Below are 27,883 nucleotides of genomic sequence, written 5' to 3' on the forward strand. Positions count from 1 at the left end.
TGAAAGACCTGCAAGGCGAGTGAAATCTGCTCCAAACTGAGATAGTAGCTTTGAAGCTGTGGGTATATGACCTGGATGTACGGCAGTGTAAAAAGGGGGCGCTAAGTGCTGTAGCTGACCTCGGATCCCCTTGTTAGATGGTAACCGTTCTTCAGAGATACGTTGTTCAGTCGTATAGTCGTCAAAGAATAATAAGAGTCGGCTAACTTTCGCTATAGGGACTCATGCCGTACCATTCCAGTTTTCGCGCGGTCAAGTCGGCGGGATTCACTCTCTTCTGTCAAGACTATTCAAGCTTTAACAAAGACTGTCCACCAGTTGACGTCTCCTTACCTCTCGGAGAGAAGTATCCAGGCGAGGATCACCGAACCATAAACACTCCTGTCTCAGATGCCCGACGAACCGCTGACGCGCTTGTTCGGAAATACAGACCTGGATTTTATAGGCCCCCTGTACCTACCAGGTACCTCTGGTCGTGCTAGTGATTACTGTAGTTCTTTCTAATTTCTCCGCTCGCCATGCGCGTAGAATAATGCCAGAATAGAGAAGAGTAATGTCAGCTATTGCGCTCTACATTTGTTGTGTGGGGACCGCCTTAGCCCACACGCAAACGAACGGACTCGTAGAGATAATGGTCCGTATCCCCACGGAGCTTTTCCCCTCGCGTCCGCTGGTTCGTCCGGCTCCTTCGTTTCCGCGATGCTCTTAATCGTTATCTCAATTGTGAATACTAGGCTTAGTAAAAGCCTAGGCGCAATGCAAACGCCATTTAAAATACTCCACGAATTCAAGGCTGTACTGCCAAAGAAAGCCGCCAGAGTCGCGATCTGCCAAAGAAGCTGGGTGTTCAGTATCAAGATTGCGAACAGAGGCCCATGGCCAGCTGAGGCGATCCTTGAGAACATAATCTCCCAAGTTAGGTGGTTCGGTCGAGGGGGTCCGTATTTGGCTTTTTTTGCGCTGCACTCCACAAATTAGGAGGACTTCTATCCATCCCTATCCAAAACCAAGTGTCGAGAAGCAGCTTACGTGGTACACGTATCGTTTACGCCGACATACGGAATATCAAAAATGACTGGGCGCGGGATGGAAGCATTTTGCCCACCATCATAGCCGTGTGAAACGGTAGTATAAAACAAAAAATGCATTCCCGGTTTCGGTCAACCGCTACTATATAATATTGTCGTTCGCCATACGTCAAACCTTGTTACTGTTTTGATAAGGTTACAAGAAAGAAAAATTAGAATGTTTTTTGATAAGGTTACAAGAAAGAAAAATTAGAATGTTCTATTTTTTATGAAGGTGCCACCACTGTGTACAAGCTGCACGGATTTTCGTTCCTACACCCGTACATCGTCATCGATAAATAGAGATCTCAAAGATTTACTTCCTTTATATGAAAAATTATGACATTTATTTCGCTCGTTACCATTTTCTTATCAACTTCTGCTTCTTCATCGTCTCTTCCATATATTCACTTATTACCTGCGCTTATCTTCGTTCTTAGTTATCGTTTCCTAGATCGTAATTCGTCGTGCTATGTATGCGCTGGTTTAAGTATATGTATATAAACATGGCTTCTTTCTTGCCCGCTTACATGCAACGTTCAACGTTCTCCCTACACTTGCTGTTACGGGCTGCCTTTTCGCTTCGTTTTCTATCTCTCAGCCTGCCTGTCGTTGATGGACGGAAGCGCATCTCCTACACTCCTCATTTTCCGACTTCCTTCGACTCCGCACTCGTTCAGTTTTCTCTCGAAGTCTCTATAGCCATTGTTACTTGCCCTTGCTAGATTCGTCAGTGTTCGTTTTCGGCTTGACCGAGGCAGAAGTCTCCTTGGCTTTCTCCTTTGAAGCTTCCGCAAACTCTTGGACATCAGTTCCAGATTTCTTCTGCAATGTAGAAGAAAGGTCGCTGTCATTTAGTGACTTGCCATCGTTCTTCGTTGAAGATTCTCCTTTCGAGTATTTGGCGAGGCCTTCATTACTAAAAACAGCCTTCACCTCGATGTTACTACTTTTGTTCGACGCTTTTTTACTGTTAGACTTATCATCTTTTTCCGTTTTGTCCTTAGGAGCCCTCGCCAACGCTAGGCTACCAGTTCCAACATTCTTTTGCGATGCAGAAGGAAGTTCGCTATCGTGACGCGATTTATCGTCGTTTTTTGAGTTCTTGGAGACGCTTTCATTGTTAGAAGCAATCTTTATCTCGGCGCTGCCACCTGTATCCGACACTTCTTTGCCGTTAGGCTTCTCGTTTTTGTTTTGGTAGCTGCCTCCCGCAGCACCGTGAGCTTCGTCCCTTTGATCACGGTGTTCAGCAGCTGGGTTGGGGGAAACTGATGACTCCCCTTCAGTACGGTGGGAATTGTTCCTCCTCCTGAAAGGCATACGAAAACAAAGTTGCGATATCATGTCATTTCTATTTCAGTTTTGGCTACATAGGTTAGAAATGGGAGTTGTAACCTCACACTTAAAGATTTGCGCAGAATGTCATGCGTATATTGGCCCCCCTTCCTTTGTGGTTTACAGGAAACTAAATTACAATGTAAATTACAATGTTAGCTACCAACCGAAAAACTAAAGACTTTTAGAATAACTCTGCTTCGGTTCAAAATATATTATTCAGAATAATACAGACGCAGTGACCGCGCTGAACTCCTGATATTTAGAATCTATAGCAAGGCCTTGATGCTATCATCCGAACAATTGAAGAAGCAATTATCGTTGACGAGTCTGCATTGGAGTAAATAAGGTAGATTCGAACTTGGCAACTACCAATAAACAGTAGAACCTGATAGATGTACTTGTTTTTCGGCAGGTAGCCCTGGGGCAAAACGACCGCCACAGATCTGCGTAGGTAGCTTAAACTAAATGTACACGAAAAAAAAAAGCTTGTCAATCTGACGTAGTCTATACAATTTTCTCCGTACCCGTGTAATGACCATAGAAATAAGTTCGAGCGAAATAAGTAAGTTATTAAAATAAACCTGTAAATTGTATCTACCAACTCGGCATTTTGCGGTATGAACTTGAAACCTTTAAATGTGTGCCTACTTTGTGCATGTGTTACCTATCTCCAAAAAATTCATCAGGCTTTTTAGATAAAAGAAATTTACCGAAAGAAACTTAACAACACCCGAAGGTGCAAATACGTTAAAGAACATTGAAAAGCCACATAAAGCACAAGTCTGCTGCTGTATTCTTCTCGTCGTGTGCATGGTCAGTATTTGGGATACTAAAACGCTGTTTCGAATCAGTGTTGAACGGCAGTCCGGATTTTCTATGCATATATCAATTACTCATCTCTAAATCAATGATTTTTGGTAGTGATTCAATTCGGGTCATTACGCTTGTTGCCTAGTGACATATATGACGGCTGAAGTTTTCCTATCTGCAGTAAAGAAGTTTTCCCCGTATTAATCGATTATCACCTATCTCAGTAGTGTTGTTTTTTATCACCAAGCACTAGTATTTCGGTCATTTTGTTCTTCTTACTCTTCGCTTTGCGGTTTCTCGCTTCGCTCCGTCCTGCTTTCAGGCCCTCTCCTTTGAACAGGCAGAACTGTCAGTCAGCCAGCTAGCCAGCCATCCAGCGAGACTTAGGCTGCTGAACTTTACAGACAAGGAGCTTAAGTAAGATCTTATCCCCGCGTCATCCGTTACGTCCCATGTCATCATTCCCGCATTCTTCACCCCGGCTGCCCCTTGCCCGAATTCCTTTTTTCCGTTCGGCTTGACTGGTTTCTAGAAATGAGGGCGATTGGGGGCATCGGTGGATACAGAGACAGGCTCTTGAGAAAACTCGGCCGACAACGAAACGAACTAAAGCGTGCCAAGCTACCAACCAAGTAGCGTAAGGACAAGGAAAGAAACAGACCAAACTACCCAAAAAAAGTTTCCTCATTTCCGTCCCCGTCTACCATCGTGCACCTAAGCTGCGGGGCTTTCTAGCCCTTTTTGCTTTTCTATTTTTCCAGCTGGTCATGATCTGGTGCATTATCCAATGACTACTTTGGTTGATGACCTATTCTATCCCGAAGCCCCTATAGACATCACCTTTTCTCATCGAAATCCATCACGATTACGGCGTATCTTCTTTCCTCTTTCAAGATCTTTGTTCAAGTCCGTGACGCTACTCCGTCAAGAGATCACTGGTAGGGAACTAATAGAACAACCGGGCTGGTAGCCGGGCGTACGCCGCTGAGAGGCGATTCGAAGAAATGGGGGCGTATGAGAGAATATATCAAACAGTTCACTGCCGCTATTGCCGTTGCCATCACCGTCGGCTGCTGTAGCCGCTCACTGTTGTCTTTAACATTTTTCGCCCATTTTCTCCTGGTCGACTTCAATGTTCGCGCCTTTGAGCTACCAAGCGAATCGTACGGAAGTGTCCCATATCCCGCAAAAATCGTCCAAACGAACCCTCCTTCGAAGACGAGTAGCGCAACTGGGTGATGGCCTAGGATGGCCTGCAATTTTTTTCTTTTCGTCCACTATCTTTCGCTTTCGTTTTTTAGAACTTTCTTTTTTATCTTCCTTGAATTTCCTTAGCTAACTCTAAAAGACCAAGAATAGAAATATAGAAAAATAGGTTTCTTCTTTCGGCGACGCGGTGAGCGTTTTCTTCGGACGCTTACTAGCCGTCCAATGGTCTCCCATTTCGAGTCAATGGAGGCCAACAACTAAGGTAAAATCTACGTTTCGCAAAATTCTGCCTCAGTACCTCGTGTCTTCTTTTTCCTTTGTCTGGTTCTTTCTTATTTTTCGCCTGTGGGTTTTGCGAATCTGTGTTTTTAAAGGATTATGGAAAGTAAGGTGGAGACCAGGAAAAAGCTACAGCATATCTACCCCGATAGATGATGGGAGGCTGCCATGGTTACGCTATGAGTAGCCGAAAACGAGAGCTATTACGCCCGCACGAGATATTGCGTTCGAAAAAAAATTGCGTTGGTATATTCGTCAATGCTATGCCTCTACACGGACGTGCACGCACTGTAACATGCATTGTGTGCATATCCGTGTACCTGAATCTTAAGCTTTACGCGTATGTCTAAGAAAGCCAAATGTGGAAGGATATAGGTTTGCCTGCTTTAGATTATGCAGAAGCAGAAAGACTGAGCAAATTTTTAGAATCGGAACATAGGAATTTCGTCGACAGATCGGGCGTCGGCCTGCAGGCGCGCGGTTGACTTTTTTGGGCAATGTCATTTCCAGAACGAAAGCCCGCGTCTGCCGTTTGCGGAATGAAAAAAACGAGCTCATTGAAGCCTCGTGGAGCGGAGCCGACCACAACTCCTTACTTCAAATAAAATGTCGAGTAAATTACGTTTACTCATGAGTATCTGCCAAATGAAGGACGAAATGAATAGGACTAACGGCCTTTTTCCATAGAAACAAATTAAGCTCACAAGTAATTAACAAATTATGTAATATACTCCATCATGGGACTAGTGATTATGGTTTGCCGGCGAAAATAATCTAAAATTGTCACAATTGTAGACTAGTGTAATATTAATCTGACAACACATGGAAGCCGTAGGCTTTAGTAATGTGTAAATTCCGATGAATCGCGAGGCAGGAAAATATATCGGGGCAGAAATTATTAACCGTCAAACTTATACCTTGGTGGTATGACAAAATTTCTAACTATATGTAAAATAATGAATGTAATCACTTACATTAATTAAATTATTGAAGGATTGAACTAGACTCACCTTACCTTATTCTAAGGTACTATTTGGGTCCTTTTATCTGAGAAAAACAAATTAGCGTTTTTGGAATTTCAGGCCTTCACAGGTGTCAAAGTAACCAATACCCTCGTCAATATATTATCATACAGTAAGCTCTTGGAGGTACACTGGCAACGTATCTAAGCTGGCTCAACATAACCCCCGGTAAGATCTTTGGATCTATATATAGCATGACCCGTTCTTTATTATTCGAAGACATCAATGTAAATCAAATGTGTCGCCTACAGCGATGTTAACTTCAATACCCAGCTAAGTGTTGCCAGTATAAGTTGCACCATGCTTTTACGAGATTAAATTGATATGCGAAGGACATGATTTTTGCTATGCTACTTTACCCTTGCTTGCCCTTCTCCTGGTGGAAGTAATTTTTTTGTAATAAAATGATTTATTTTGTAGTTGGCCAAGCGCTTCCATGCGTTCGTATTTTACTACTGCATCCTGTTACACAGACTGAAAACCTCTACTATTCAGGTGTGCCACAGGCACTGGCTGTATCGCTCAAAACTTTGTTACACTTACCCCCTCAACATTCTTCGTCCGTAGCGACACAACCCCAGTTTGGCTCACTACCTTACCTACTGTCCTCTTCTCGATTCTCAGTGAGTGCACTATACTTGTATTTTGTGGTATTGCGAATTAGCCAACTCACCTGCCAACTACCATATCCCGAAAGATACACAGGCGTGCTTTGTACCTTTTGCTTCAGCCTCTTTGGTAATACACGTACCTATTGTTTCTCCCAAGCAACGGCTCTAGAAGGTTGAGGTCGGTAAAATAAATAGGAGAGTGAAAGCCAGGCTAGTACTGAGTACGCGATACCTTTCTGAACGATACAGGCACACATACACACACAAACAAATCGACATGGAGTCATTTGGTTGCCCGCATTGCTTCGTGTGGATCGGTGTATGTGAACCAGTGGCTAACATTTGAAAGCCTCGGTTGGAGGGCATACACTCATAACAAAGAAGACACGTTGTCTGTCATTACCTCATGCATACAAGAGATTAATCAGTTGGCCCTTTGCGTTCCATTGCCTCTGCTCCTTCACACATTCTACTTTGGCGCACACATGTATCGCCGACCTCTCACCGAATAGAGGTATCTATTAGGTGTAGGCCGAAGTAAATCGTTAGGTCGGCATAGCTGTGGTAGTAGATGAAGGAAATTGACACTCGTAAGTACAAGGAACAAGCGTGCCTTGCTAAAACCCGTTCTCGGACGCGTCCTAACGGTTGTGGATAATGGCAAAGTGTTCCTGGAAATACAAACGTAGCGTAGGCGATAGTGTCCTGCGTCTACAGCCGTCAGTGTACAGACGGCTTTTTGCTGCTACTATTGTTTAAACAGCAGCTTAGGTGCAGAATGTGGGTTGTTCTGTTTACGCGCTAGGCATAACATCCGTCTCCCAAAGCCGAGGAAAGTATGAACCCCAGTAGGTTCTACGGCACCTGGTGGCATGTGGGCGAAATAACCAGTTTTTGCTCAAGAAAGTGGTGAAGGTAATCGTTGAGAAAAATGACTTTTAGGCGTAGCGATAGGCCTGACCTAGGATAGTGCACGACAGACTGACAATAGAACACATGGACATTTCTTGACTGTACAGGGCCTAAAGACCTGAAAGAAAAACTACGATGGGCTTAGTCTGCAAGTGCTAACACACGCACGAACAAAGAGGAATCTCGTAGGCATGAAGGTTAATGATGGCAGATACGGCTAATTTGTTTAAGGCGCGAGAGCCCAACACCTAATGACAATTATAAGAAGCATTGTCATTCTAAATTGTAATCAATCATGAAGGTAACTACTTCCCTTATACTCTTATCTTTTCGCAATATTATTGCATAGACTGCGGGTGTAACCATAATAGCTAAGCTTCATAGATGAAAGATTTGCATTATCGCCATGTCGATGAAGTTTATTAATGACCAGTTCCCCATTAATTGTTGGACATTCAAATGTCGTGGTAGCGTTTTTCGCGTTCCGCGTTCACATTATTATCGTGTTCTAAAGTTGAAATTGGTAGTTGCCCCTTGTGAACCAGTGAGCCTTCTAAAGTGCCATATTTTTGACTGCAGAAGCTGGAAATTATGCGTGTTAGGTTATGGCGCATACCTGTTGAACATTCAAAAGTCCCGACACAGAGTTCTTAGTCGAATAATCTTCCAAGTGTACAGTGCAGCGCGTCGCTGAGTCTCCACCAAGGCCTTCTGTTGTTGCTGTTCACTTCGGACGTGCTTGTACCGTTCAGCCGATCTGCATCGCGCTTTGTTCTGTACCAGCTCTGGACCCGTATGAGGGCGACGAAGCCTTAAGTAGCTCCCCAAAAGAAACGACAGGCACCAGATCATCGCGTCAATTAACGTCTTCCTCTGGCGCATCTTTGTCAGGCAACAATTTGACCGAGGCTGTACCAACGTAACTAGGTAGCGCTCAAAACGACCCATGCAGAGAAACTAGCGCCAACGTTGATCAAACAGCAGCTTTCAATTCTAGTAGACAATTGAATTGTGTGGTTCGTGAGAGCGCACACAAACGGAAAATCAACGCCACAGATAAATTTTACTTGCGAAACCCGTTAGAAATGCAAAACAACAATTTCGCGTTATGGTTGCACGGGGGGTGTAGGGGAGATGATTGAGGGAACAACAGCGTCGGCCTGTGAACCTTTTTAGCCAAACCGATGTAGTGAGATTTCCAGGGCACTGATTCCACGCCAAAGATCTGGTGCAATTCACGTATGAACGAGTAGATAAGAAGATACAAGTAAAGTAACGGGTCTCTCTATATTTCATGATATTCCAGTGATCAGACAATGTCGAACACTGACATACAACTAAGGCAGGCAGGGGATCTAGGGAACATGAGATCCTGTCGGTCTTTTTTTAATCAGTCAGATTTAAGGTAATTATAGTTCTAAGGGAAACACAGAAATAAGGTCGAGCCGAGCTCTGACGGACGAAATTTTTTTGGAGTTCACCGAAGTTCCACAAAATGGCGAGAAAAGCTCCAGGTTACCATCTGTGTTAGAACGTCATTCTTTTGCTGTAGGTGTCAATAGACGAGTTAAATAGGTGTAGCATACAGAATCAAAACAGTGTGTAAGAACCGTGGCCAATCTTGTTACATGGCTGTACATTGTAAGAGTGCATCTAAATGTGTCAATTGTATGTAATCAAGCTCATTCAGCTATGTCACCTCGAGCGCATGAAGTTAAGAAATGGAAAGCCTCCATGAAGTATCCACCACTTCAGAGAGTAAAATCCGAGCATTTAAATAAAATCAGTGTTAACGTGGTCGAAAATCCTTCATCTGGCAGCCCTAGCTGCTACTTCAAGAAACTGGGCTGGTCCGTCTGCGCATAGCGTATCGTATCGTATTGTATCACGCGTCGCATGCCAGCGGAAGACTACCGAGTAAATCTTCCTGGTAAAGATTCGACCAGAATCAATTCCGCTCGTAAAGCCTAAATTGAAAATTGTCAGGCGTCTCAAGAAGACATCGTACAAACACTTAAGCCCATTTTTCAGTGCTCTTGTAGTAGTATCTCCATAGTAGTAGTAGTAGTAGCAGTAGTATTTAGAAGTAGTAATGAATCCAGAAGTTGCTAAAAGGTCTTTTCGATGCCCTCATAGCTGATGTCTGCTATATTCAACATCAGCATCTATTTGTCTAATTTACTATAATAGATTTATTATTAAATTATATTAATATAGGAAAGTGTCAAGCTTTGTGTAACATCTACCAAAAGATTAGCTTTCCTGTGATTCATATTGAGGCTGGGCCGGATGAAGGATTGAACTCTGGTACAGTGGTTGTAAGACATAGTGAAGATAATACCAGCCAATAGTATTTCTACATTCAGCTTCTTCGCCTATGGCTGTGAGCCAAACGTCGCGATGGCGTGGTGGCCATCTTTGTGCAATCATGTTGTACAGACAATGACAAAACTCCGTAGTGATAATGTTCAGGTGATCCATCTTTGAAAAGTACAATGTCAACTCAGTGATTTTGTTGACAGTAGCAACATGCTTGATTTTTTTTTTAATGTTTTACTCTTTTTTGTATGCTGTTCGGTGAGCCGAACGTGTATCTTCTTGGTCGTCTTTCGAGTGAAGAAAATAATTGCGATGTTATTAACAAGATTACTCGCCCATTTACAAAAGCTTGAGTCGGCTATATAGCTGTGACATTCCTATGATCGGCCTCCACCTTTACCATGATTTTGTTGTTATCTTGCCTGAAAAAAGCGTTTTTTTCGAGCTGATTTTCTGAAAAGCCAGTTATGTTTCGGCTACGTGGCAGCCCTTTTGTGATCTTGTTTGAAAATCTAACGCAGAATATTGGCTGGCTGCCACTCTATGATGCAAGCTCGGCTTTTGAAGCATTCTAAAGGATCAGTTTGATAGAGTACGATAGACGTTTCACTGCGGTTGACGTCAAGAGTTCAGGTTATAGATCCGATATTTATAAAGCCTACAGATGACATCGAAGGGTGCTGCACAGTGATGTAAAACAGCTCAGTGCAATGGTCCTCGAGGATACAGAACAGCCTTGCGCCTTGCTAGGAGAACGTATTTGGAAGGATTGATTCGCAATATTCAGAGACAATAATTTTAGGCTATGGATATTTAACGGAGAGTCTCGTAGAGATGACTTCCAAGTGGTTCTTACGTCTGTGCTTGACCTTGACTCTGGCCAGCATCTCCGAACAGCTTTCACTTCGGGACGATTGGCTCCGTTACGGTGACTTCTCTTGACATTCAGATAGTGATAGAGCATCGGTTTGGCAAACGATTGGTTAAATTATTCCAGATTCGAATGGTTCTACAAAGTATTAAAGCTGAATAAGGATGTCGAGCTGCTAATGTTTTGTATTTTCCTATTAGATTGGAAAATACTAGCAAAGATGCTTGTTAGCCAAGAAAAAAGCTAAACCTACCTGGGCTGCAAATGCTATTCAATATCTCTTATGAAACAGATGTCCGAGACTTTTGAAAATCTTATGGTTAGGATATTCGATTTTCCTGACCTCTTCAATTCAGTGTTCGAAAATTTGAGTCAGTTGAGGTGGCATTTGCATACCGTTAACAGAAAATCACAGAAATCATTAAAAAGAAGCAGGTCAAGGCTACCTTGGTATTTTTAGATGTGGCGGCTACCTTCAACCGTTTAACTAATTCAGTCTCCTTGCGAAGTTTATAATATCTGCACACCGATAGCCATTGGCTGCTTCAAAGCATACCTTTCTGGAAGACGACAGGTAGAAAAGACTAGACGCGTGGAGTCCTCGCGAGGGAAGTAGATGTTTGAAACAGCCGAGGGTCGGTTCCCGGGTCATGCATGTTCACCGTCTGTGTGAAGTTTTATGCTGCCTAAAATCTCGATGGATGGCCATCGCTTATGCGGATGATACGTACATGCTTTTAGATCTTCAGCCTACCAGCAACATAAGGACTACGCTTGGATATGTGGAAGAGGCTACTAAAGCTCTCATAACATTTAACCTTGTAGTTAATGCAAATACGGTTGGACTCGCATTCCCGTTCCGCCGAATAATCACCAATATATCCAACGTTGTACCTGGTACGAAGTGACGCCGAAATTGTAGACTTGTTCGCGGACTCAGGCATCTAACTAATGAAGGTTTTCTGGTCTAAGGCACTATTGCTGCCAGTTTCGCGTATGAGGTAGTGACCATTTGAGAATACCTCATCTAAGATTATATTCAGAAACGAATCTGCTTCAGAAGAGAATATACAGCACGCATTTTCTATTGCTTGTTTTTAACACGTCAAGGAGTATCATTCTATCGGGAGTCTTCTCCCCGTATGCTGCCCATGCCAGCCCCTTGGACCGTCACGCAACCACGTTCGAAATTCCCTTTGTTACTAACAAATCTAATAGGTATGCTCTCGTGTGCCGCTGACCTCTGTTAGTCTTGAGTTCTATCTGCCGAAGAAAACTAAGTTACTCAAGTCAGTAAAAGAAACTGTGACGCAATTTCTGACGTAAGACATATAGATAAGATGCAACATGGAGACCTATGTGAAAGCAGTATGAAAATTAATAGTTTGTACAACTCATTATAACGAGGCTATATTAACATGACAGTTATGGTACACATTTTTGTTTGTGAAATCTGGTTTCTGCATTTTTTTTTTTTGCAAGGACTTGAGCGTTGTCAAAGCCGCAGTTCTACAGGCAGGTCAGATGTTTCTGTTGTATTATTTGACGTGAAAATATGAGACACCAAATATGAATAGGAGGGCTTCCGATATCTGACGCCAAAATCTAGTATGATAATAGAGAGGTATTTACAAAAAAAGAAACTTGTGACTGAGAGTCGAAAATCACATTCTTGTTCGGACAAACAAAAACTTAAGACCGTTAGCTTTTGGTTTACCAAAGATGCGACTATATAATCGAATCCTGCTTGGTGGGAAAGATTCTGCTTTCGACTGGTTGATAGTTTCGAAGTTACGCACCCGCTGCTGCCACATATTCACTAGGTATTTTTGATGTACGCCCCTGCGAAATGAGACAGTACCCTCCTGTATGTTCGTTGATCTCAATGGCATCGATTAACCGACAAAGACAATAGCACCTATACAAGGGTAATGAGATATAAACGAGGACAAACATTTCTACCCTTAAGCGAAAAGGGACAAATGTTTCTGCAAAATTGATAGAACTGATGATTATTTATAAAATCGAATTTCAAAAAGCGGTAATACAACCGAAACGCGCATCAAACAACGACGTCAGCAATAGTATAGAGGTAAGTTCAGATAACAAAAGTATGTCTACTGTTGTCTGTTACTTTCTCAACTTCCTGCTACACCGGTTTCCATTCATGTCTATTCTTTGTCAACCCTGTTTTACTGAAAAAGTTAGCGTTCACGCATCTACTTTCGTCCGTTTGTTTAGAAAAACCAAAATCAACATACTGCTTCTTTCCTTTGGATACTAAATAAACCTTGCAGTTATTAACTGCCTCATTGCCGTCTCTAGCGAAAATAAGTAATCTTAATTGACACCCGTGCGGCTATACGTGAATATAAGAGATATTCTCATTCAAACGTCAATAGGTAGATGGATAATTCTGGTGAAATCTACATAGCTACATAATCTCTAGAGCCAAGTATATATGGCACAATTACAATTGGCAGTCAAATGGACTTCGCTGAAGTGAACGATCTCGAAATTGTCTAGGCCGTAAGCGCCATATGGGTCCCGTGTAAAAACAATTATTGGCCACTGACGGCCCGCTTGTCGCAGGGGGTAGCATTAGCACCATATGTTCTGAAAGTGTACGCTCGTATCAGTTGTTTCACGTTAACTTTTTGGCCCGCCGACGATGAACCTTTGTGCGCTCATCGTCGCATTCAGTTGGGTTGCTATATTCTGGCATTATTTAACAGACTAAATGGGGCGTCACACATTACAGGCTTTTATTAGGACAACGAAGTAACTGAATTAATGAAGTTGAGTAAAACGTAAATTGTCGAAAACTTTTTATGCTACGTATCGTCGCCCAATTCACAAATCAGTGAGTAAATATCTACGATTCACTCCTCTTTGTTTCGTGCTCGCCGTTCATTTGTTAAGAGATATAATTTATAGGAGCTGTCAGGTATGAGATAAAGTATTTGCCGAAACATGAGAGAGTTAACTAAATATAGCCAAGTTCATCAACCGTAAAGCGTCTTCAGACTCTTAGATGACAGAGCTAGAGATTACCCAATATAGCATCATGACGTTTTCTCCCTTAGTCAAACTCTGACCTGGTTTTCTTGGTTTCGTGGGTTTTGTACTCGTCAAGCAGATCCTGATACTCCTTCCGTTGGCGCTCCTTAACTTCAGTAAAGTGAACTTCGCGATTTTCGTCACATATTTTACGCACTTCTTCGAAGTCCTCTGGAGACATAATATCCTTCAGTCGGATCTCGATGCGTTCGCGATTCTTCATAACCTTTCAATTGAACAGTTAAGACTGAGTTATATAGGAGGTTATTCGCAGCAAGCAAATTAGACGCTGGTCAGGAAACCTCTTCCACGTCTTTTTTTAAATAAGAAAAGCTAGAAACGTAGCGACTGTGAAAACCTAGCTAATGCAAACTCTTCAGAAGCCCATTCCGGTCAAATCCTACAAGCTTTTTACATAAACGAAGCTAGATATTCCGAGTATACAACTCAAATACATCCTAGTTTCTGTTCCTGCCTCGCTATGTCAGGACAATGGAATTTCGTTGATGTATATTTGTATTTACGGCTTTACGACTAGAACATGCTTGAACAAGAAGCATACTCCCCTTCTAAAAATAAAACCATAACCTCAAATCGTAATAGTCCAGATGGGCTACTAACGCTGAATAGTCACCATTGGGGTATTTCAATTTTCACTTGGGGTGTATTATAGAATATTACAGTGGCAAACTGAAGAAACGTTCTTGTTTTTTTTTCGATGCGGCGACGATTTACCTGGTATTTCCTACGGCGATTGTGCTCGAGATCGGCGATCATAACTCGGTAGGAGCATTGGTCGAGTAGGCGTACCACTGCTCGGGTGTTTCGGACGTGATCATTGTATACGCGATGACTCCTTATACCGGTAGAAAACCAATAGCAACGCACACGAGCAAAAAAATAGCTCGGTAAACAGAAATCGATACGCGATAAGCGTTTGGTTGTATAAAGATATGCGGGAAGTTATGATATTTTAGCAAATGTTCAATAAGTTTAATTGAACTTATCCCTGAAGTTGAATTTAATTGAATTGAACTTCCGTGCGCTAAGGGAGGACCTATTATCGTCGGCCCTTATTAACTTAACCTACAACAAGTTAACGCACATTATGAGTGACATGATGCTAAGAATGGCACAGCAGATATTAACCTGGGATTCTTTCTTAATGAGTTAAGTATGCGGCTAGACGCTACCTTTAAATCTTCCAATGTTTTCCTTCTAAACTTTTCCCTCTAAAACGAACCTGCACCTCAAGGAAGAAGTTACGCTTCGTGAACTCAAGTTAAGCTTTTGCTTAATAGTTTCTTACTTATTGTTATGTCTGAATACGGCTCGATAAGTGTTTACATCACGAGGGCAACGAGGTTCGTTGTTACCTGAGAGCTAACTACCGACTGATGCATAGTAAATTTCAAGTTAAATGCAAAATACATAGACAAACAAACGCTCACGGAACTCGATATCGGTCAAAATTCGACATACTTGGGTACCATCATCATATTTGCGCAGCGAGTGAGAAACGCGACATTGTTGGAAAAGTCTGCGAACTGAGAACCAAGCTTGTTATATCGAACCATCAGATTAGCGGTTTTCGGCAGATATTTTGATTTGACCCTGCGAAAAAACCATAAGAAGAAAACGATGAGTGGGAAAATACGTTAACTGAAAACACGACATCTACGATACGTTTTTCGATTAACCTAAGAATATGGTACGTGAAACTACGGAACAAATCAAATAGAAATTCCTTGATAAAAATATTGATCCTTGATAGATATTACATGTTATGCAAGTAAGGTTGCGAACTGGAAATGAGAATTATTATTTCGTTCATCTACCAAGTGAAGCCAGAATGGTACTTACGTCTAACAAAATAGATTTGTAAAAAAAAATCATGTGCAAACAATTAAATTACCGTTTGCCGTTTGAATGACATCGACAGATTGCTATTATATACACTCACATAGGAGTATTTTAAAAATAAATATTTCTTTATTTTCTCTTCGCGCTTTGACTTTTTCGTACAAGCGCTTCGAATTACTGTGGATCCGCGTAGTCTCTCGAAGCCCACAAATGAAACCCATCATCCCATTGTAAGTGCAACAGTTTTAAATAGGAAGTTCGTATTTGCTATCGACCACCCGAATTCTGATAAAGATTCATATGTATCTACGGCTCGAAAACCCCGAATTAAAAAAACTAAGGACACAACAGCTGTAACAGATGCTGTAATAATGTGCACCTTAAAGGTTTGAATTGTACCTTAAAAATTTACGGGAAGCACTGGACACCTGTTGATATTACAGCTAGAACTCGATATATTGTTAAGGTTCATGCGATAATATAAAATGGCCTAAACTGTAGCAAGACGCCACCCATAACTTACACCGTTTTATAGTTCACATTTATATAACAGTTATCGAACATTCTTCAAGAGATTTGCGTTGATTACGTCCGGTAGTTGAAGTACAGCCACGAATTTCGATTTAGACCGTTGGCCCCACGCGAACGCACACTTAAGCACTCGTAAACATACTATCCTAGCTAAATGTTTCTAAATTATGCGTGATATGTCCATAACCGTTACGTCTCACTAAACCCTCGACGGAGACGATGTTCCTGAGCATCGATCACTTGCACCGGAAGAGTTTTCGATGTTGTTATTGCTACCCCCGACCTCGTGTTTCGACTCTTGCTGCTGCTGCCGTCGTTATCCTTTCTAACGGTCGTTGTTGTGATAAGTATTTCTGGAAGTATCGGCGACTGTCATTGCTGTGGTTGTTTCTGTTGTTGCTAGGCCTTGTCCCGTTGTGATGATCAGCCCGTTGAGTGATTTTCAGACGATTTTTACGAACGTTCGCGTCCACTATAACCAAAGTTGCTGTTCTTTACATTGGTGTCTGTCAAGACGACGACCTTGCTAAGCTTTGATGATCTACGGTCATTGCAATTTTGACTAGGATCCTGTTGGTAGTTATTCTCTGGATAAGAATTAACCATGTCAAAAATTAAAGCCGAAGTCGGCTCGTGATGTTTGGCCGCCAGCGTCTGAGCAATGCCACGAAAATTTTGCTACAATCCGACTAGAATGCGTTCTTTAATCTCCATTATGTTCATTACCTGTATCAGTAACTGCTTAGCCAAATCTTTCTTGCGGCGGGCGTATCTATCCGAAGATTCGTTCGTGAGTTGTTTACATGCTCGGAAGTCTTCCCAAAGCACCTGTTCGCGCGTTTTCATAGCTGAAGGAAAGATAATTTCCACCCTTCGTAGTCCCCAAGCTTCAAACAATGTCCCTCGTGCCACTGTCTAGCTGAACCACGCAGCTTCCCTCCCACTACCGACAACGTTAACCCATCAATCCACCGACCAGCGCTTCTAGCCAACTAGACCTGTTCTAACCAGCCCGAAGCAGTATCTGGATCACCTGAGGAATCGTCTAGCTGGGTCGAACGATGCTGTTCCCAAGAACGACTGTCTATTGTGTTGTGCACTGTTTGCTAACTCTGGGGTGAATGGCACCGATTGCGAAACGATGTCGTCCCCTAGTGAGGGGAGTGAATAGGCCGCATAAGGGGCGGGGGGTGGGGTGGGATGGGGGGGGGGCATCTCTCGCGGCATTCCGCCAGCAAACATTTGCGCGCTAACATCTATCATCCATTATAATACCGTTTCACTAGCCACTGTTTTTCTTCTCTCTGTCTCTATCGAACCATTCGTTGTAAAGTAACGATACGATTGAGAAACTCACAAGCTTTAATAGTTCCATTTAATAACAGCATGATTTTGAATTCGCTGCAACTGCACAAAGGGCATATCCTTGTTAGATTTCCAAGTAACTGATATAGTTGTCCGCTCGAGCAGTCTCTTCGTCCCGTTCCGTGTCGAATGGTAGATTTACGCGTCTATCAAACCGACAAGCGCTGCGCACTTTCGTACGAACGACACCCACCTCTCAGCTGTTGCCGCACATCCGCTAGAACTAAATCCGCAAGAGTTTTCTCGATGGCTGGAGTCTGTTAGACGTCGTCACTTCGACACGACGCTGAATTTCAAAGGTCTTACCATTTGGCCATACTCATTTCGGCGTTAAAAGAGAAATATATTCTTCTCTAGTAATACTGCTGATTCACGCAGATCTCCAAACGAATATTACTAATCCACCCGTGCTACGACTGCGATCATTTGCGCTTCCCTGTTCCTTTTCGAGAACGCCTCAAGCTGAGTGATCGCCATGTTGATTCAAGCATCCCTTACGAGAAGGCCACACCGGGCATAATGAACTGGTATCAAGAATCCATTTTGCAGACACTTCGAGAACGGACCGATTTTCATTGATATAGTATTTGACTGAACCTTAGCGACTATTTAGATGAAAACAAAACAAAAACACAGCTAAATATTGTCGGTGTTATTTATCAAGACCGCAACAAACAGCATGGGCTGTTTCTATGTTGTTTATATATCGTATTCCCGTTTAATCGCGGTCTTAGACGCTTGAACAAAACGCTCTTCTAAAAATCAGATCATGTTTACTGCCCCTCTAGGATATTTGTTTTCTAATCTATTTACTTTATTTATTATATTTATTTACACATCTTAAGATCGTAGTAGAAAACAACACTAGGCAGATGACGGGCTAGCGAGTATTAGTACGTGGTAGCAAATATCAACCACTTCGATCTCTTTCACAATACTGAAATCGATTTGAAACCCTTGTTTTTCCTAATTAGCGTATTGGTATTACGGCTACAGCGTTTTTGTTAATAACATTATCCTACGACTCTGAATCCTAAGTACACGTAATCTCTTCGAGTACCTCATGTAATAGTGATAGAGGGAAATTGGATCATTGTACACATAACGAACTCAAACTTAATTGACGCCGGCTCATACCTAAATGTATAGTTAAATGTTGCGCTTGATCTCGATACAGTCATTTTGCGTATCTAGGTGCCCGTAGAAGCCTACTGCACTGTTTCCATGCGTCTCAAACAGACCAGGTTGAAGCGGAAAAACTAGGCAGGAGTTCTGTTTTTGACGGTCAAAAATTCAACTTGCTGGACAAGCGACGTCCGAAGTTCATCGAAAAGTAACAAGCGGGTAAATCAATAACTTGATTAGAATGAAAGAGTAGTTCCTTAAGTAAATGATTACTTTAATTAACAAAGTGGATCTGGCAGCTGGACGCTCTCAAGTTGTGCTCTCTGTGCTACCGATCCATATGCCGATTAGGAATGTTCTTCCTTAATTTCGTAATTACTAGGAACGTTGGGGTAGTTTTTATCTCAGTATAAAACGAATGTTTTCAACATTACTCTAAATGCATATAGAAGCTTCCGTACATAAAATTTTCCGTGTCGTAAACGTGGCAAGTTTACCAGGTTCCGCATGATAGACGGATCACGAACATAATCCTTAAAGAAGCATGTAGTTTTCTGAGAAGATTGATTGTTCTGTACTAAGAAGTGCATAAGAGTACTTTATAAAAGAAACCTTATGATATCACTAAATACTTATGCGAAATAGAGTCCATGGTAGGCAATATTTGCGACTTTGGATAGAGCCGCGCCCGATGTAGTGATATCTGTTGTTGAAAAATGAGCACCCATTTGTCGTAATTGAATGGATCACACATAGACAACAGGTCAGCTGTAGTTTTAGCTGGACATTATTATTGAGAACCGCACTTTCAATGGCTGCCAAGAAAACCGGGGAACTAAAACATGTCGAAAAACGTCTAACTGATATAAACTAAGCCACAAATCGAAGCACCGTACCGACAGATAAGGCGTATATTGTCAGCATTGACCCCATAGAGCTTATCCCATAGGGATATAACTTAAGCCCATGATTAAAGGACAAGTATTATTCTGTTCGTCATTTGAGGTCCTCCGTTACTAAGTTAGGCGCCTGGTCCAGGAGGAGCATTCATCTGCCCCGTCCGCGTTGCTAGCGCGGCGTATCTTCCCAGAAAACGAATTAAGAGAGAGACTGTTTAAGATAAGGCAAAAAAATACCCAATATTGTCAATTAATTCCCAATATTGGCAATTAATATGTGAGTGGTGTCCTGTAGCTCCGCAAATAACGTGTTTTCCTCCCTAAAATCAGTTTGTTCCGCGCCTCAGCTTGTCAATGTTAGTCTTCGAATTATTTTATTGAATTTCACAGCCGCTATCACAATTACCTCGCGTTTCCGACTGCTCGATCCCTTCCAGTATGGACCAAGCAACGCTAACTGCTCATTTGTTTACTGTTACGTTTTAGCGCCTTCAACACCTTTAGGCCGTTATCCTATTTTCCTACCTAATCATATCTTGCCACGCATTTTTAGGCGACCAGGCTAGGCTGGCACACCAGTAATTGGTAGCGCTAGCATACGTAAGGGTAGCGATGCTAATCACCATTGAGTCAGTCACCATAAGACAGTGAGACAGATATGTACAAGCGGCCACAGAAACCTAAATAGTCGACTCGGTGATCGTGATACGTACGTAAGGTTCCTAATCATGCGAACTAATACATTAAACACTTATCAAGGTCGGTAGGTTCACTCCGCGAATGACAAAAGTTGTGACACAATATTAAAGTAGGGACAGAGGTCGTGATGCTACGTGGCGAGCTTTCAAACACCAATTTCATTTCATCAGATAGCATGAGACATTGGGTACTAAGTAATCAGAAATCTTTTGCTAACGACGCCCTTGGTCGAGCTATTGCCGTCGACATCAAAGACTTACCCGAGCGTCTAACATTTGCAATGTAGTTACTGCAAATACTCTACCGAGCCAAAACATAGGATACACCATATTCGATTGATACGGACGTATAGATCGCTAGGCCAGCAGTAGCAGCAACAAAGGATCCTCGTTTAATGCTATAGATTGACATCGCTGAAAGGTCCACTTTTCAACTAAATTTAGATTGGGAAAAGGGCGATTGCTCGGCAGAAAAGCATTGTTCGCATGTAAAAACAGCACAATCCAGCCAGTGTTATACAAACTTCACTGCTAAATCATCTGCTACTATACATTGGGATCTGTTTGAGTAGCTGTATAGTGTAAACCCACCAGGTTCCACAGAACCCCGCGAAACGAGTCACGCGCGTAATCCTGTGTGAATCTACAGGGCTCGCGTGTCGTCTTCTAGACAAGCGCAGTGCTATTGTATCTCGAAATAGGAAAAAGATTACCTCGAAAGCCTGATCTGAAACAATGTAATTACCAATTCAAACGGGGCACTGTGACCGGCATTTTTCTAATTTACAAACGATATTTTCGACACTTACTTTTCAAGTTGTTGAAGCAATTGCGATCTGTATCATCCACTAGTTCAAATGTTTCATTTTTTGAATGGTCTCACTGCTAAGCTGTGCACGTTTGTGGGTGGATATTTCATACTGATATGCGTGCTATCGCAACCGCACCGCCGTTAAAAATACACTGTTGGGAAACATTGCGATCTGCTTGGTAATGAATGATTTCGCTCTATCGTTTTAGGCCTTCGAAGAAAATCTCGACAAGAAATAGATTTATTGTCTCTGAAAAACCCCCATCCTAGTATGATCACGTATGGCGTGTGTAGGTACTAACTTTTCGCGGAGTCCCTGACTAAGTCCATTTTTACGAGTTCTTCGGGGCTCACGAGCTGTACTGGTTTCACCAAGTTGAGCACTATCGGCCGGAAGGCCGCCATTAAATTCAGCCTCTGCAGCGGGCGCTGGTGGATCGGTGCAAACACTGCTGGTTTGAATACTGGCCTGCCCTGCCCCTTTAATTTCGCCCTCAGCAGATTCATTGTTGCAGTTTGGATTCTCCTTTACGGCTTGTTTTGGCAATGCTGAATTGCCCTTGTCCACAGAGTTCTGACTGGAAAATGCTGCAGCGGGCTTCATATCGTATCGTTGCTTCGACTACGCAGGCGTGATTTCCTTTAGCTGCCAATCGAGACTTTGTCCTTGTCGCAATATACCGTGCGCCGCTTGTAGGTCGATGGCAGTCGGTAGCCTTTAGGCCGCCCGTGACTCCTGGATGGAGAGCAACTCGCAGGCTAAGCGCCTTGCTCGACCGTTCAGCGATAATCGTTCAGGAAAGTGCAGGAACAGGCGACAGTGCAAGGCCAATTATGCAAGTCAATTTGTAGTTTACGTTCACCACAGGGTGGAACGGAATGTTGATACTAATAACACCGTTACATACGGCCCCATAGATACACCTATATCGGATAGACAGGGAGAGTACGAGACAGACCACTTGCAGGATAACCGAAACGTTCTATCTTTTTGCTTGATCTAATTTGGTTTCTCGTAGCGCATTATGCTAGGTATTTATGTATGTACGCCTGCCTTACGGTCGCGAGTATTCCACTGTGGCGCGCACAAAGCATTCATATTTTGGCACCCTTTGACTGTTTATTGTTCTGGTACACAATACGTGGGTACAATTCTCAGCCAGTCGCTGCCGCAGCAACAGCAGCTATCGTCTAGTTCGTCGCTTAGGATCCAACGATTAGGCGGTCGACCATTCACTGTCTAAGCGTGACCGATCCAACCTGCCACCGACACGTTTTTCAAACGCTTCTACCGTTGCGACGGCTGTGTTGGTAACGATATTCCTCTCTTGCTGTTCACAGTTCACTTGCTTTGTTGAAACCTGCCGATGTTGGCTCCGTGTTCGCTGATATCCTCGATTGTCATTGCCGATGCTGTTGCCGCAACAGTACTTCGTGTAGAGTTCCCCACTATTGGCCGCTTCGGCACAAGTTTCTTTAGTGCCCTGGCGGCGCGGCGCAGAGCGGACCTGATCCGCCTACAAGGTTTTAGTCAGATCGTGAACGAGATGCTCGCCACCTGAAATTTCGCAAATGGGCTATAGGCATTGAATACGAACCGACGCTATCCGCTTCGAAACTGGACGCTCTACAGTCGCACGGACGTAGCGACACTCCACACGAACGATAAAGCATCACACACGTACGCTTACCACACACATCATCAGATAGATTATATATATATATTAAAGGAAAAACGGCAGACACTGGCATCCGCACAGACACACGAGTTCACTCGCTAACGCACCCACAAAAACACGCTCGCAATAATAGCTACTGAAGTGGTAGCAAAGTTACATGTCTATACATTGGTCGCATGCAGGGCATCCGCTCGAGGTCGAATATCAAAATTACAGACGCTCAATACACCATGACGCCGTTGCTGGCGTTTTTCTGTTCGAATTATTTGCTTAGCTACCAACTAACTATCTTCTAGAAACAACCTTAGGCCAAAAGCCTGACGGCGTCATAATGCTTTTCTAGGGAGCAGCTATAGCGATGAGTGTGACCGCAGCAATGATCACTGCAGCCAATGTGGAGAAGAAATATGGCCTAGAAAAGGATTAGTTAGCCTTCAGCATTTCGCGGGGGAACAACAACAACGGCAATAACGATATGGACAATAAGTAGTACTGAGAGAACTATTGAATGAACAAAGTCGACGGCCGCGGCCCCGAGACAACCAGCTGTTAGCAAGCAAACGAACGATCGAAACGTCCGCCTGCCCATTGGCGTTCGTTTGTCGTCTACTTCTTACGTACATGCATGCACACATACATACATCTAAACTAGCAGTAACTTCTCTATTTCTGGGAAGCAAGAAGGACCAAAGTGTTTGCCGGCCCCATCCAGTAAAACCAGCATTAATAACAGCTAACTACTAAATGACTGCTGGTCACTTCGCTCCGTCTATAATGCTGCTAGGGTGAATCGGTGAAACAGTTACGGCACTGACCGAGCCGATATGTATATTGTACTTTGTTGGATTTCGCTACATACGACCATATTCGACTACGCTAAGTATCTTGTCCAGCCAAGCTACGAGGATAAACAGTTCAGTTACCACGGGGGTCGACAACACCCTGCCTCTTACAGCATCGCTCAACGGCAAACGTAATAACCGCAACCTGCCCCATCTGTTTGTACCACTTTAACTGGGACAGTGGCAAAACGCGACTGCAACACCACTACCGAAAAGTCTTTGCATGTGCAAAGAGAAACAGCAACGATTGATTGTTCGAATAGTTGTGCGCGTCATTCTCAGAGATCATCACATCTCGCCATGATTGGCCGTTACACCAAGAACATGTATTAGGTAGTATTCGTTCAGGCTCTGGAAGCAGGTGGGCAGGCGGTCAGCTACGGGCACTAGCAGAAAATAAATGCTGAACTCATTGAATAATACAACAAATAATGTTAGTGATAGCCTATCTTCCCCTGCACCGTTGCCGCTTTGATACAGTCACAATAGATGGAACGGTCACTCAACAATAAATAGTAGATCCTCAATGTGGACGAAAGCTCGAGTAATATGATTTTTCTGGTTTCGACCGGAAGTCTCCGGCTGTTCGCAATGGTCAGTTGCAGAAGCCTCGTGTCTTGCCCTTGTCAAATATTTAACTATTGCTATGTCTATCCGACTTGGTACAGAATTAGCACAACACAGAAACAATTAGCATTTACGACGAACGAGCAGAGGCGCGTATCTTGCGACTGTGGACATGTCCTATAAATAGGCACGGGATGCCTGCCGACGGAAATCGAGGACTGTCGGAGCACTGCAAGTGTCTATTAGAGAACGATGTTGTCCTTATCAAATCGCGTTTACTTGAGCAATGCTGGCCCCTTTTCTTGTTCTAGGTGTCGTTACAGCAATTATTGCTGTTTGTCTATTGTTCAGCAATAACGACGACTTCCTCATTCTTCGTTTAAGCGAGCACCGAAAAAGTCGGCAGTACCCGTAAACACCGAGTATTCTGCATGATAGGTCCTAGCAAAGGTCTCTAGCGCACGACTTTCTACTATTGAGATGTTTCCGTTTACTGCTACGCTCGTTGCTGTTCAGCTAAAATACGTTGATGTTTCTGCGCGCTTTTCTTCCAGCGTTATTGGAGGCAGCACTGCGATATGACTGCGGCACTGCCGGCGGATGCAGTACTGCTAGCCGCAGGAGCGCAGTTCTAACGGCGGTAGTAGTTCCTCGATGTCCGTTCTTGGCCAAAGAGTGGCAGTTGGTTCAACGATGGCTACACGAATAGCTTGTGCCTGGGTCGCCTGACGCCTGTTTGGCCGGCTGACTTATTGACTCGCTCACTTACTGGCTGGCTGGCTGGCTGGCTGGCTGGCTGATTGCGACGGGTTCACCGCTGGCTTGTCATAGTAGTTCTGTAACGGGCGCACAACGAACAAACCGACTGCAGATAGTCGTCGTCGGACAGCGGCAGTAACAGGGTAGACACGTCGCGGCCGATGTATGTGTCTGGACCCGCGGCGTGCGCCCCCTTCTCCTATTTCCGGCGTTTCATCTTTTACCACCACAGTCACAACGCGACCACTATTTCTTATATATATATACCTTATTATGAGCAACCTGGTATGGCCATATGCTCGGCCTATATACAATCTATGTAGTATCTCGGCGCGGCTCTTTATCTTACTGTTATTACTGTATTGAGACGTGTCGGTCTGTATATCGTGGATATCCATGGTGTCTACTCGATGAATATCACGTTGGGCAACGAGCGACAGGCCCCAGTGATAGCGACGACGACAACTGCGCAACGGCGGTAGAGGCAATATCCGTAGCACGGTAATGCGACTACGGTAGAGGCAACGCTTGTAGATTCGTGCTATGGCCTGTTTCTCTTTCCATTTGTGTCTGGGTGGATGTGTGTGTATGTAGCTGCCTAGAATTGCCATAGGCCCTCTGCTCCTGCTGCTGTCGCCGCTGTTTTTGCTAACATTAGCTATTTCTTTAGGCTATAGGTCGTGCTACTAGAAATAGTGACTGACGGACGGCTCCTGATTCGTTCCCTGAATGTAAGAAACTAGCTCCGCCATTAACACTGAGGCAATGGCTATTTTATCTTCCAAGAATTGTTTATGTTGGGTCCTTTCGACAGGACAAAAAATGCTTGTTGTTAAAAATACAAATGTTGTTGCACCTGCCGCTGCTACTATAAGCGTTGCAGCTAACGTTGTTATTAGTCGTAATACGAACAAATTGCAGCGCTGTTACAAGCGTGATAATGCCAATGACGATTGACACCGGGCAGCCGGGAACGACGACGTAAGGGCGCCTCGGAGCCGTTGGCGGGTGGTGAAGCACTCAACGCCCTATGTACAATACACATATCAGCAGCACTCGACAACTATCGCTCGATAGCCACTCGAGTACTTTGCGGTTAGTCATGCCGGTGGTAACGCGTTCCGTTGACGTTACCATACGTCTACCATTGGTAACTTCGGTGGCAGCCTGGGAAGCAGCGAGCGGCATATAACTGATTCTCCCTCGGACGCAAACGTTATAACGAACTTTCCGTTATTACAGATTGGTGCGTCGTCTGCATTTGTAGTTGACCGGCGTTAATAATCGCATTATGTCTTTAGACGTTTGTCTGCGGTGAAGAACATTACCAGTAAGAGTTGCTTATGGCCGATGAGCATTCAAATTATCATTTAGTGTTTGTTACTAAAAAGGGTAGCTGCAAAGGAAGAATAAGCGACTGGTAGATACGTCTTTCCGAGTAATTAACATTATAATTACGCATAGCTGTTTTTGTTATAGTGATGCGATACATGCTGGCTGCAGGTTCCATGTTCTCTCGGAGGACCTTCCTGAAAGTCATTTAAGAGGTTCAATTTTTTTTCCACTGAGATTTTTATATTGCATCAACAGTTGTTAAATGCATTGAGCTGATCCTACCTACATTCAGAGCTTAACTATAGGAGATAACCAAGTATTAATGGAGGTTAACTTTTTAAGTCACAATTAGGTGAGGGGTCTAATTGTTAAGGCGTCAAAGGCGTCATTTCAGGACCGAAATTTGCGTAGTTTAAGTAACTAAGCTTGATTGTAGCAGTACAAGTAGAATGGTAATGCAAGAGTTGGGGGAATCTCATATTCTTAATAGTAGCAATTTACAGTTTTTAAGCAAGTTTTATCGTATTGATAACATTGCTAAGGTACATAAGACAACTTGAGATTTTCAGCCTGCGCTTCGAACACATTTCTGTTTCGAAGAATATTGTTTATGTAGGAAGCCTAAGAACTATCGACCAATAAACGAAATTGCAAACACAGATCTAAAATTTAATCAAAAGAATTACCTGCATCGATTGATAAATGTTCGTATACGTTCAAACACCAGTTTGGTAAACCTGTCGAATTTTCTCACAACCCATCGCTAACAGCATTTTCCCTTTTTAAAGGCCAAAAATACGATTCAATGGATCGAGGAAAGGCAACAGCTAGCAGCATTAAATATAACGACAAAAATACAACCTAAGGTATATTGTTCCCCCCGACAAGGGCATAGTGGTCAATGCGGAGTGACGAGCTTGTTGATCAGAAGGGAATAATACCAGGGTCCACCCTCGCACTCGTGACAAGGCGGCAGCCGGCACTCGTTTAACAACTACGATCAGTATCACCAAGACTGCCTTCGCCACTAGTTCCATCGACTGCCCTGTGTGCTTCAACCTTCCTTACACCTTCTTAGGTCTGTTTTCCCTTTTCCTAACATCCCGTATTTTAGACCGGTCGGCCTGTTTTCAAATCAGGCCTGGCTGAACGAGCGGCGAGGTTAGAGACACGTTGTTCTCTAGTCCGTAGTCGACTGTCGCGTCTGGGCGAAAATAGAACAAGCGATGATGGTGATGCTGATGACGGCGGCAGCGTCGGTCATGGTGATGAGTGTCTTCTGAGGGCCTCCTGCAAAAAGAGATCTCCGCCGCCGCCGATATTTTCACCCTTCTAACCAACACAAGTAGCATTACTGCTGCTGGTGCCCTTGGTCGTGTTGGGACTGCCGTGCTGCGGCGGAGGAGGCCATCAATTTACGAGGTTGACCGAATGCCCGAACTCTACTGCTTACCCGATTACGATATATAGTCTCTGGATACTCACAGGCTGAAGCTGGAACTCTTCCCTAGAGGGTTGAGTCGCCACGATAAGCCCGTCGAACTCAATGCGAACATAGCAATATCGCCTTGTTTTCCACTTCGGACACGTTCTCTTGGAAGGATCCCCCGTGTCGGAGATACCTTGACATAGACTGCTTATGTGGGCGTGAGAATTTGCTCAACGTGATTTACCATCGGTTGAGTGCAGGCCACCGGGAAAAACATTTCGGCCATTCTAAACGAAGCACAAGATATTAATAAACAAGCGGCTTTTATCGACTGTGCTTTAATAAAAGTTGTGATAAATACTAAAAAAATGAGTCGGCCGATCGAGTTGATCTCTTCGACAGATGCAAAATTACCAGGTTAGAAACTATCTACTTCTAGGCTTTTAGGTTGCATGACATTAGCAGTTAAACGACATTAC

At 43.4% G+C, this 27,883-nt stretch overlaps 2 protein-coding genes across 14 annotated transcripts in view; one reads left to right on the top strand and one right to left on the bottom strand.

Moving 5' to 3' along the window:
- The window catches only part of LOC111250955 (uncharacterized), a 94,751-nt gene that overhangs the window by 64,780 nt on the left and 2,088 nt on the right, over window positions 1-27,883 (top strand). Inside the window, exons 1-2 of one of the 7 annotated variants that reach the window (XR_015329147.1) lie at window positions 25,026-25,141; window positions 26,764-27,821. The exons of 2 other annotated variants lie outside the window; for them this stretch is intronic. The gene's annotated coding sequence lies outside the window, so the exon portion shown is untranslated. 4 more of the 7 variants (XR_002673587.2, XR_015329146.1, XM_086990973.1 and 1 more) reach the window with 4 other exon arrangements.
- Window positions 1,383-25,122, bottom strand: LOC111250954 (uncharacterized). 7 transcript variants are annotated; one of them, XM_086990977.1, is made up of 6 exons: window positions 24,990-25,122; window positions 21,096-22,351; window positions 14,984-15,115; window positions 14,237-14,357; window positions 13,540-13,727; window positions 1,383-2,379 (listed from the first exon to the last, which is right to left on the bottom strand). In XM_086990977.1, exons 2-6 carry the CDS (start codon window positions 21,395-21,397, stop codon window positions 1,776-1,778), a joined length of 1,347 nt encoding a protein of 448 aa, XP_086847103.1. In that variant the 5' UTR covers window positions 21,398-22,351; window positions 24,990-25,122; the 3' UTR covers window positions 1,383-1,775. The 7 variants fall into 7 exon arrangements, with proteins under 7 accessions (XP_086847103.1, XP_086847102.1, XP_022662719.1 ...); XM_086990976.1 differs by lacking the exon at window positions 24,990-25,122 and adding an exon at window positions 24,651-24,856; XM_022806984.2 differs by lacking the exon at window positions 24,990-25,122 and adding an exon at window positions 23,822-24,632.

Source organism: Varroa destructor, unplaced genomic scaffold, assembly GCF_002443255.2.
Source record: "Varroa destructor unplaced genomic scaffold, Vdes_3.0 BEIS01000005.1, whole genome shotgun sequence".
NCBI classification, from domain to species: domain Eukaryota; kingdom Metazoa; phylum Arthropoda; class Arachnida; order Mesostigmata; family Varroidae; genus Varroa; species Varroa destructor.

Bases quoted from the DNA above. Each gene is read 5' to 3' on its own strand.
- LOC111250954 (XM_086990977.1), bottom strand. From the start codon at position 21,397: ATGAAGCCCGCTGCAGCATTTTCCAGTCAGAACTCTGTGGACAAGGGC. The intron at 13,728-14,236 runs GTAAATCGTCGC...TTCAATTGAAAG, and splicing joins ATCGCCGTAGGAAATACCAG to GTTATGAAGAATCGCGAACG. The intron at 2,380-13,539 runs GTCAGAGTTTGA...TATGCCTTTCAG, and splicing joins CACGAAACCAAGAAAACCAG to GAGGAGGAACAATTCCCACC.